The 10,998-nt window shown below is 49.7% G+C and overlaps 1 protein-coding gene across 1 annotated transcript; it reads right to left on the reverse strand.

The window, feature by feature from the left end:
* Positions 1 to 1,704: 1,704 nt before the first annotated feature.
* LOC143766794 (tripartite motif-containing protein 60-like) lies at positions 1,705 to 3,710 on the reverse strand. Its single transcript, XM_077254753.1, has 2 exons — positions 1,862 to 3,710; positions 1,705 to 1,822 (listed from the first exon to the last, which is right to left on the reverse strand). Exon 1 carries the CDS (start codon positions 3,705 to 3,707, stop codon positions 2,133 to 2,135), a length of 1,575 nt encoding a protein of 524 aa, XP_077110868.1. The 5' UTR covers positions 3,708 to 3,710; the 3' UTR covers positions 1,705 to 1,822; positions 1,862 to 2,132.
* Positions 3,711 to 10,998: the final 7,288 nt, after the last annotated feature.

Here is a 10,998-nt window from a genome sequence, read left to right on the forward strand (position 1 = left end):
TGGGAGAGACACACAGACCTCACATCCAGCCTATATTACCGGAAGAAACGCACAGACCTCTAATCCAGCCTATATTACTGGGAGAGACACACAGACCTCACATCCAGTCTATATTACTGGGAGAGACACACAGACCTCACATCCAGCCTATATTAACGGGAGACACACAGAGCTCACATCCAGCCTACAGTATATTACTGGGAGAGACACACAGACCTCACATCCAGCCTATATTACTGGGAGAGACACACAGACCTCACATCCAGCCTATATTACTGGGAGAGACGCACAGACCTCACATCCAGCCTATATTGCTGGGAGAGACACACAGAGCTCACATCCAGCCTATATTACTGGGAGAGACACACAGGCCTCACATCCAGCCTATATTACTGGGAGAGACACACAGACCTCACATCCAGCCTATATTACCGGGCGACACACAGAGCTCACATCCAGCCTACAGTATATTACTGGGAGAGACACACAGACCTCACATCCAGCCTATATTACCGGAAGAAACGCACAGACCTCTAATCCAGCCTATATTACTGGGAGAGACACACAGACCTCACATCCAGTCTATATTACTGGGAGAGACACACAGACCTCACATCCAGCCTATATTACTGGGAGAGACACACAGACCTCACATCCAGCCTATATTACTGGGAGAGACACACAGACCTCTCATCCAGCCTATATTACTGGGAGAGACACACTGACCTCACATCCAGCCTATATTACTGGGAGAGACACACGGACCTCTCATCCAGCCTATATTGCTGGGAGAGACACACAGACCTCACATCCAGCCTATATTACTGGGAGAGACACACAGAGCTCACATCCAGCCTATATTACTGGGAGAGACACACAGGCCTCACATCCAGCTTATATTACTGGGAGAGACACACAGACCTCACATCCAGCCTATATTACCGGGAGACACACAGAGCTCACATCCAGCCTACAGTATATTACTGGGAGAGACACACAGACCTCACATCCAGCCTATATTACCGGAAGAAACGCACAGACCTCTAATCCAGCCTATATTACTGGGAGAGACACACAGACCTCACATCCAGTCTATATTACTGGGAGAGACACACAGACCTCACATCCAGCCTATATTAACGGGAGACACACAGAGCTCACATCCAGCCTACAGTATATTACTGGGAGAGACACACAGACCTCACATCCAGCCTATATTACCGGAAGAAACGCACAGACCTCTAATCCAGCCTATATTACTGGGAGACACACAGACCTCACATCCAGCCTATATTACCGGAAGAAACGCACAGACCTCTAATCCAGCCTATATTACTGGGAGAGACACACAGACCTCACATCCAGTCTATATTACTGGGAGAGACACACAGACCTCACATCCAGCCTATATTACTGGGAGAGACACACAGACCTCACATCCAGCCTATATTACTGGGAGAGACACACGGACCTCTCATCCAGCCTATATTACTGGGAGAGACACACTGACCTCACATCCAGCCTATATTACTGGGAGAGACACACGGACCTCTCATCCAGCCTATATTGCTGGGAGAGACACAAAGACCTCACATCCAGCCTATATTACTGGGAGAGACACACAGAGTTCACATCCAGCCTATATTACTGGGAGAGACACACAGAGCTCACATCCAGCCTATATTACCGGGAGAGACACACAGACCTCACATCCAGCCTATATTACTGGGAGAGACACACGGACCTCTCATCCAGCCTATATTACTGGGAGAGACACACAGACCTCACATCCAGCCTATATTACCGGAAGAAACGCACAGACCTCACATCCAGCCTATATTACTGGGAGAGACACACGGACCTCTCATCCAGCCTATATTACTGGGAGAGACACACAGACCTCTCATCCAGCCTATATTACTGGGAGAGACGCCCAGACGTCTCATCCAGCCTTTTTGAGACCTGCAGATTTGTGTTAGACCATCTGATTGCTGCCATATTTCTGGTCACATAGCCATAGACTGGGGACTTAAGGCCCAAGTAGCCTTTGTAGGTAGAGATTAAGGTGGAGGGCTCAACTATTCCCTTCTGTGCGTCATTACTAGGACCTAGAACTGTTTTGACCAAGAAGATTATATTCTCTCTGTTTTGTCTCCCGACTCTCTGATTTTTAACCAACTCCCACATACCATAAATGCAGCATGGAGGGGCTCAGTGAAGGTGGCAGAGATGGTGTGCAAGTGTCTGATGGGATCTCCTCGATCATAGAAGGACAATTGCCCTGCCTCATAATCTAGAAAGACTCTGAGACTATTACACACAGTAACGTGGGGCAACATGAAGCAATCTGCATTATGCCTAACCAAAAACTCATTATTACAGCGTCGGAGAGTCCAAGATTTGCTGTTATATCCAATGTTAGACTCGTCCCCATGTCTGGCCATACTGGGGTAACACACCTCTACTCTCCAGTTTCCTAAGTTGCTGGTGTCCACATCCCAGTAATGTCTTCCTGAAGCTAAACTTATGGTGCTCAAGACCTGACATATCTGAAATCTTTGTGCCGTTTCTTGGAAGTTCTGTGTTTTTGCGGTGTAGGGGGCACATCTCAGGTCAGCAGATATGTGGACATTGTTGGCGGCTGTGGTTATATCCAGACATATGTCTGCGGGCTCCTGCGTGTAGAACCACACGTTCATTCCTGATATTATATTTGCTAATGTTGTGTGTAAGGTTTGTGAGATAAGACTCAAATCCATGTCCCCAGAACTGTACGATGGTACACAACTTCTTACGACTCCATCCGGAAAGCCTGACTGCTTCTCTTCTTGTAGGAGTTTAAACGGATCAGCCATGTTACACAGCTCCTCGAGGTGAAGTTTACTCACAAGCAGCTCTTCCTTCTCTTTCTCCAGCTCCCTGATCAGATCAGAGCAAGAAAGTAAACTGTTGTCTTTCTTGGTCACCACATCACGGATGAGAAATTCCTTCAGGTTTTCGAGTTGTCTCTTCATCTCTTCAATCATCTCATCGATTCCCTTTGTTACATGTTCTGCTCGTTGTTGGATTTTTGGCACATCCTTGTACAGATTTTGGATTATTTCTTCAGTCTGTTCAGTCTTTGAGTTGACTTTGTCCAGAACATTTCTCAGTTCCTCTTGTTTCTTCTTGACCAATTCATCCAGTGGCTCTACCTGGTGGTCTTGGTGTTCTCCTCTCAACCCACAGGAGGAACATATGAAGGCCGAGTCCTCTGTGCAGTAATAATCCAGGATCTTTTTATGAATGGGACACTTTCGATTCTCTAGGGAAGCGGTGGGGTCAAGTAATATATGTTGCACTGACCTGTTGTGGTTCCTCAGATGTCTCTCACACATGGAGGTTTCACATTGCAGACACGTTTTCACAGCTTGAACGGGTAGGTCACAGTAAACGCAGCAGATCCAGTCTGTGCTTGTTTCTGCCTGTGAAGAGTGGAAAAGCTCGGATATGTTGTGCAGAGTCTTGTTCCTCACGGTTGAAGGCCTCGAGGTGAACCTTTTTCTGCAGTCAGGACAGGTATAAATTCCAGCCTGGTCCTGAGTACCCAGCAATTGATCAATGCACTTCCGGCAGAAGTTGTGTCCACATCTCAGGGTGATGGGATCTCTGTAAACCTCCAGACAAATGGAGCAGTTCAGCTCTTCTCGCAGATCCTCCGATGCCATGGTGGACAGGATAAACAGGAAACGAAACTGAAAATATTTCCTTCTTCATCGATGAGCTCAGATTTCATGAACTTCAAGATCGACATCAGACCAGTAACCAGGCTGTGCAGGCGATAAGGCAAAGTCCGGACTCAGACTAGCTCAGTAATCAGGCTTTGCAGCCGATAAGCCAAAGTTCGGTCTCGGACAAACTCAGTAACGAGACTGTGCAGCCGATAAGCCAATGTCCGGACTCTCACGCCTCAATTTTCCCTGACTTTTTAATGAATGCCGGATAATTAGTGCTAACAAATTGGAAATTCCTATGAAAGTTAATTCATTGATTTTTTAACATTAATAATATATTTTTTTAAGCTGCAGTTGGTGCAGTCTTACTTCAACCACACCTCCACCCAAAACAGTCTCTCACTATATGGCTCGGAGTCCACGGTTTGGGGTCCATGGCTCTGAGTCCACAACTTGGGATCAACGCTGTGCTCGGCAGTGGCCACTGCACTGATTGTCTCTGTTGACACCAGAGGTGATAACAGCAGTTCGAGGAAGGTCTGGGTGTCGTACTTCAACTAATTTGATACAGCCAGGTTCACGGTCATAGCGGTAGTCCAGGTACAGGAGATTGGCGATCAATAAGCTCAATAATGCACACAGCCAGAATGGGGGAATCTGCACCAAAAGAAGCCACATGTGTACATAGCGAGAATGGAGGAATCTGCACCAAAAGGAGTCACATGTATACATAGCGAGAATGGAGGAATCTGCACCAAAAGGAGTCACATGTGTACATAGCGAGAATGGAGGAATCTGCACCAAAAGAAGCCACATGTGCACACAGCCAGAATGGAGGAATCTGCACCAAAAGGAGTCATGTGTACACAGCCAGAATGGGGGAATCTGCACCAAAAGAAGCCACATGTGCACACAGCCAGAATGGAGGAATCTGCACCAAAAGGAGTCACATGTGTACATAGCGAGAATGGAGGAATCTGCACCAAAAGAAGCCACATGTGCACACAGCCAGAATGGAGGAATCTGCACCAAAAGGAGTCATGTGTACACAGCCAGAATGGGGGAATCTGCACCAAAAGAAGCCACATGTGCACACAGCCAGAATGGAGGAATCTGCACCAAAAGAAGCCACATGTGCACACAGCCAGAATGGGGGAATCTGCACCAAAAGGAGCCACATGTGTACATAGCGAGAATGGAGGAATCTGCACCAAAAGGAGTCACATGTATACATAGCGAGAATGGAGGAATCTGCACCAAAAGGAGTCACATGTGTACATAGCGAGAATGGAGGAATCTGCACCAAAAGAAGCCACATGTGCACACAGCCAGAATGGAGGAATCTGCACCAAAAGAAGCCGCATGTGCACACAACCAGAATGGAGGAATCTGCACCAAAAGGAGCCACATGTGCACACAGCCAGAATGGGGGAATCTGCACCAAAAGGAGTCACATGTGCACACAGCCAGAATGGGGGAATCTGCACCAAAAGGAGTCACATGTGCACACAGCCAGAATGGGGGAATCTGCACCAAAAGAAGTCACATGTGCACACAGCCAGAATGGGGGAATCTGCACCAAAAGAAGCCCCATGTGTATGCAGCGCCCCAGAGTCCTGGTCGTTGCAGTACTGTTGCTCCGCCACTAAGGGGGGCTATGGTATGTCTGATGGCACTGAAGGAGTTCACCTGACCAGGTATCACAGACACCAATACACTTCACAGTCTGGCCTCCAGGGGGAGCTAAGGGCGCTATGTATTAGGCCACTCCTCACAATCTGGTAAAACTGGGGGTTAGATAGGAAGTTAGACAGAAAGCTGACTGGGTTGGAACCAGGCAACATCCTGTGGCAGAGGGTGTTGCAGGGGAAGATTCAGGGGGGTCCCTGTCAGGGGTGGGATCCTGACAGAGGCCTAGCGAACAGAAAGAACGTTACGGGACCGCGCCTGCACTACATCGCGGCGGTACCCCAAGAAAGGACAAGAAGCGAGGTTTATTGTGAAGAGTGAGAAACGAGATCAAAGCAACAAGGAGAAAACACTAGTAGGAGTCGTGCTGTAAGATCGAGGCAACATCCTACTGAGGCGCGTAGCCGGTGGCCGGAAACGCCGAGGAAGTACTGGCTCCAAGCCCTACTTCAAACCTACGGCAGGACAGTCAGTTATAGGCGGGCTGTCTCACCTAAATCACCTAAGCAGACATAGGGGGCAACAGTGAGAGAGGGGCGACTCTAGGGTCCCGGAAGAACTCCAGGCCTACCCATCATACGGGTGCGTCCTAGCCATATCATCTGGGGGATGGAGAAGAACATCAGAATCAGTTGTGAGGGAACATCAGAAACAGACACAACAGTTGTGAGGACTATCCCGTGGTGCTCAGCAGGGAAGGACTACAACACACAAGCGCTAGAAGGAAGGCACAGATTTCCACCTGCAAAGGGAACTCTGGAGGTGCCATCGGACGGCCGGTCTCAGACAGCCCTGTTAACCGTACTCTGGATTGAGGATCCTGAAGCCTTCAGTAAAGGGGTAAAGAGACTGCAACCCTGTGTCCTCGTTATTCATCGCACCCTGCACCACACATTATCACTCTCAACTTGCACTGGACGCCCCTCAGCAGGGTCACGGACCGGGTCTAGCCACCGTGACAATCCCAGAACCGAGACAGAGAGGCCCGGTACCGGGTACCCCTCGGCCCTGCAACGGTGGGGGCGCTCCAACTTGGCGTCACGAACAGGATCTACTTAAGCCTGAAGAATCAGGTCATGTGTGCCTTGGAACTGTGATTTATTGTGCTTGGACTGTGACTCATTGCAAAGACTGTGTATTGCCACTTGCCACCAGAAGCTCCAGCCAAAACCGCCGCCATTACAGCGCTAAGGAGAGCGCAGGAGAAGAATAAGGGCGTGGAGTGGGCGTAGACACGCTGGAGAGCGTGAAAGACAATGGCCGCCCAGTCTAAATATTTTTGTACCATGAGGACGTGTCCGTCAGCGGCCGAGATCCGCCTCCTAATCCTCAATGGAGGGCAGAGACAGCGAAAAAGAAACCGCCCACGAAGGAGAGAGCGGGAAAAGGGCCCGGAGGTGACCCACGTGGAGGATGCAATGGCTGACCGCTACAATCCAGAGTGTGGGGTTGAAGTCGGAAGCTCCCCCAGCTACCCGGAGGAGTATGGAGGCCAAACCTCCACGGCCGATGTGGACCTCCTGCGGCTCAGGATCGACGATCTGGTCGGACAGCTCCTTCAGCTGCGGATGGAAGCCAAGACCGCACCTCAGGAGGTTCCAACAGAGGGGTTCCTCGCTCCGGTCCCTGCATCACGGTTGGAGTTGCTGCCGACACCGCCATCGATGTCGCCGTCGGTGGGACCGGTCGCGAGAGAAGACACTGCACCGGCCGGTAAGCCCGCCGACCCTGCCCTGTTAGCGGAGGATCTACTAGTGGGCCCAGTTCCAGCACCACCTCCCCCTGGGACCCACCGGCTCCAGTGCCTCCTCCCTTGGGACCAGGCCACCGGCATGGAGCACCTTCTGAAGGCCCCGATCGCGCCAGTCACTCTGCCGGGCACAGTCTACGCTGAACATACGGTGTGCCGCTGGGTGAACCCTGGGTCCAACTTTATGGGGTTCCCCGGGGTGGCGACCCAAGATGGGGAGATGGTGGAGGCCCTCAGCTGGGAGGAGTTTTGCGTCCAGCTAGACCAGCAGTGGGAGGAACAGGAGCGGAAGACCGAGGCCGGGTGGAGAGCCTACTATCAGCGGGACCGGGAGGTAAAGGACCAGGCCCGTAAGGACCCCACCGCTCACCAGGCCCCGCGCAGGCAGGGCATCGTTATTGCCTTTAAGCTCCGTGGAGGCTGGGGCTTCATCAAAGAGCTGGGCTTGTACGCCGAGGTATTCATCAGCCGGAGAGATGTCGAGTCCCATCTGAGGGAAGGTCATCCGGGCCGGGACCTCTACCCAGGGGACCAAGTTACCTACACCCGGCACTTTGGGGAGAAGGGGTGGTTCGCATTGAATGTCCGCAAGCGGTGCGACCCCGTGACACCCCCAACCAAGGTGCCAGTCAAGCAGCTCCCTGCAGCGGAGACACCCTCCTGTGATCAGCCCACTGTTAACACCAAGACCACGGCAGCTACACCAACTTGCACCATTGTTACCACTGTGGTAGCTGGAAGTCCGGCCACAGTGGTGACCAGTACCCGGGTCGGATTGGGATCTAAGACCGTGGGTACCCAGACCCCTGCCTGGAGTGAAGGGGCATCTGGCACAACGCCGGGAGGCCGCAGGTACCCGGGCGGATGGCCCCGCCCACTACTGCCTGCAGAAAGGCCGCCAGAATCCGAGTGAAATCTCTGTTATCTGCAAAATGTATATAGTTAACTGTTTGTCTTTCCATGTGTTTCTGCTGCTACAACCCGACTAGGGTTAACTCTTAAAGGGATCCCTTAGTTTACCCGGGATCCCTATTTTTGCCTTTTTGTCTTGTTTTTGTTTATCACTGTTGGAAAGAACTACTGGATCATGAACACTGTATGATTACAAACTTATTGTAAATAGTTTGCACCTTCTTAAAAGGTGCCCCCTACTGGTTTTACAAGAAAAAGGACTCTTTGCGAAGAATCTGTACCTGGAAACAGTACAGTAGTCCCTGCCTTACACGAACTTGCAGCTTGAGAAGTTGCGCTACCTCCAAGAGACTTGGTTCCCTCTTAAAGGGAACGTTCACCAATAACACTTAAAGTATAATGTTGCCCTAAGAGAAGTAGTAATAATGTTTATATGTAGAAGTAACATGTAGTTAGCTAGTTAGTTAATTGTAAGAAAATGTTTGATAGTGTTGTTAGAGGTTGAGGACAAGGAAGTGAACCCGTACGGGGTTGGATGGTGAGTCCTCCTAGGAGCCATACAGAGATGGCTCAGTGATCTTGTGCTGAGAGAAGGTTGATAAGTCCTATACTGTGTATAGAAAGAGAAAGGCAGTAGGCCCAGACAAGGAACTAGGCGGTCCTGCAAAAGCGCGAGAGGCAGTAGGCCTGGGGCAGATAGACAGGAAGTCCTGCGAATGTAAAGTTGGAAAAATGAAGAAACACCAAGGTTACTTACGGGTAGCCGGTTTTTCTGGAACCCATGACGGCACACCTGAGAGAGGGGATCCGCCAAGCCAGGACAGGAAACCCTACTGAAAATAAAAGGGCGGTACCTCTCTGTCGCTTCAGTTGGTTTTCAGAGCATGAGAGGCACCCCTGGTTAGTACACCTGGCAATCCAACACCACATTATATTAACTAAAAACACCCAAAACGATAGTGCACACCGAAAAGGTGAAAAAAGGGGGGGGAATATACGGGTGCCGTCATGGGTTCCGGAAAAACCGGCTACCCGTAAGTAACCTTGGTGTTTTCCCTTCCCCCATGACGGCACACCTGAGAGACTTTTGTAGAAAGAAAAACCCTTAGGGAGGGACCACCGCTTGTAGCACCCTTCTACCAAAGGTTAGGTCAGCAGAGGAGGAAAGGTCTAGCCGGTAGTGTTTGAAAAAAGTTGAGGGTGGGGACCAGGTAGCGGCCTTGCAAATTTGGTCAATTGATACCTCAGCTTTCTCTGCCCAGGAGGTAGCCACAGCTCTGGTGGAGTGAGCCTTGATGCCGTCAGGAACCGGAGTGCCACTTGCAGAATAGGACAGACTAATGGCCTCCCTGATCCATCTAGCAATGGTACTTTTAGCTACCCCACATCCCTTTTTACTACCTTGAAAGGCTACAAATAGGGTTTGATCTTTCCTCCACTGACTAGTCATGGTTATATATTGTAACATGGATCTCCTCACATCTAGCATATGGAACTTTAGTTCACCCGGATTTTTAGGATTATTACAAAATGATGGTAATGTGATCTCCTGACTCCTATGAAATTTTTGGACTACTTTGGGGAGATACGCTGGATCTGGTCTTAAGATTATTCTGTCATCAAAAACCTGAGTGTAAGGAGAGCATATTGATAGAGCTTGTAAATCACCTACTCTACGGGCCGATGTTAGGGCTACTAGCAGGACCGTTTTCAGGGTGAGTAATTTAGGTGATAATTTCTGTAAAGGCTCAAAAGGATCTTTGGTTAAAGCCTCCAAGACTAGATTTAGATCCCAAGGAGGGATTTTGGGAATAATAACTGGTCTAGACCTGCCACAGGATTTTATAAATCGTGAAACCCATCTATTAGATGCTAGGTTGCAATTATATAGGGCCCCTAAGGCTGAAACTTGAACCTTAAGGGTGCTAGTTGCTAACCCTAGCTGCAAGCCTGCTTGTAGAAATTCTAGGATGGGACCCACTGGAGCTACATCCCCTAACGGCTCCCCTAAGAAATCTAAACATTTCTTCCAGGTCCTACCGTAGATTCTAGACGTTATAGGCTTTCTGCTTTTCAATAGGGTGGAGACTAACCCTGGTGAGAAACCTTGGCGGCTTAGTAGCGCCCTCTCAAAAGCCAGGCTGCCAGATGGAAGCCCTTCACCTGAGAGTGGGTCACTGGTCCCTGGGTTAACAAGTCCGGCACATCTGGCAGAATCCATGGGTCTGTTAACGACATCTGCCTTAGAAGGGAGAACCATGGTCTTCTTGGCCAGAATGGAGCTATGAGTATTATTTTTGCTCGGTCTTCTCTGATTTTCCGGACTACTGTTGGAATCATCACTATTGGGGGAAATGCGTAAGCCAGAGAGAATTTCCACGGTATTAGTAGGGCATCTACTGCGAAAGGATGTTCGTTTGGGTTCAGTGAGCAAAATTTTTTCACTTTTTTGTTGCGTGAGGTGGCAAACAAGTCTAGCTCTGGTGTACCCCAGGCCTGTATTATTTGTTGGAATATCTCGGGATTCAGGGACCATTCCCCTTGTCTCAGAACTCTGCGACTCAGAAAGTCTGCCTGAAAGTTTTCTACCCTTCTTATGTGTAGAGCTGTTAGGGAAGATAGGTGTTGTTCTGCCCAATGAAATAGTGAGTTTGACACCTCCATGAGGTTCCAAGACCTCGTCCCCCCCTGGTGATTGATATAGGCCACTACTGCACGATTGTCCGTCATGACTCGAGCATGGCGGCCCTGGAGCCGGGGAAGAAAATGTTTCAAGGACTTTACTACTGCCAATAGTTCTTTTACGTTTGAGGCATAGCTCTTTTCTTGGGGGGACCAAGTTCCTTGAATTGAATGGGATCTTAAGTGAGCTCCCCAACCTATGTTGCTTGCGTCGGTCGTGATTACATCCTCGACCGGTTTCTGCCATTGGAC

This window comes from Ranitomeya variabilis, chromosome 4 (genome assembly GCF_051348905.1).
Source record: "Ranitomeya variabilis isolate aRanVar5 chromosome 4, aRanVar5.hap1, whole genome shotgun sequence".
NCBI lineage: Eukaryota > Metazoa > Chordata > Amphibia > Anura > Dendrobatidae > Ranitomeya > Ranitomeya variabilis.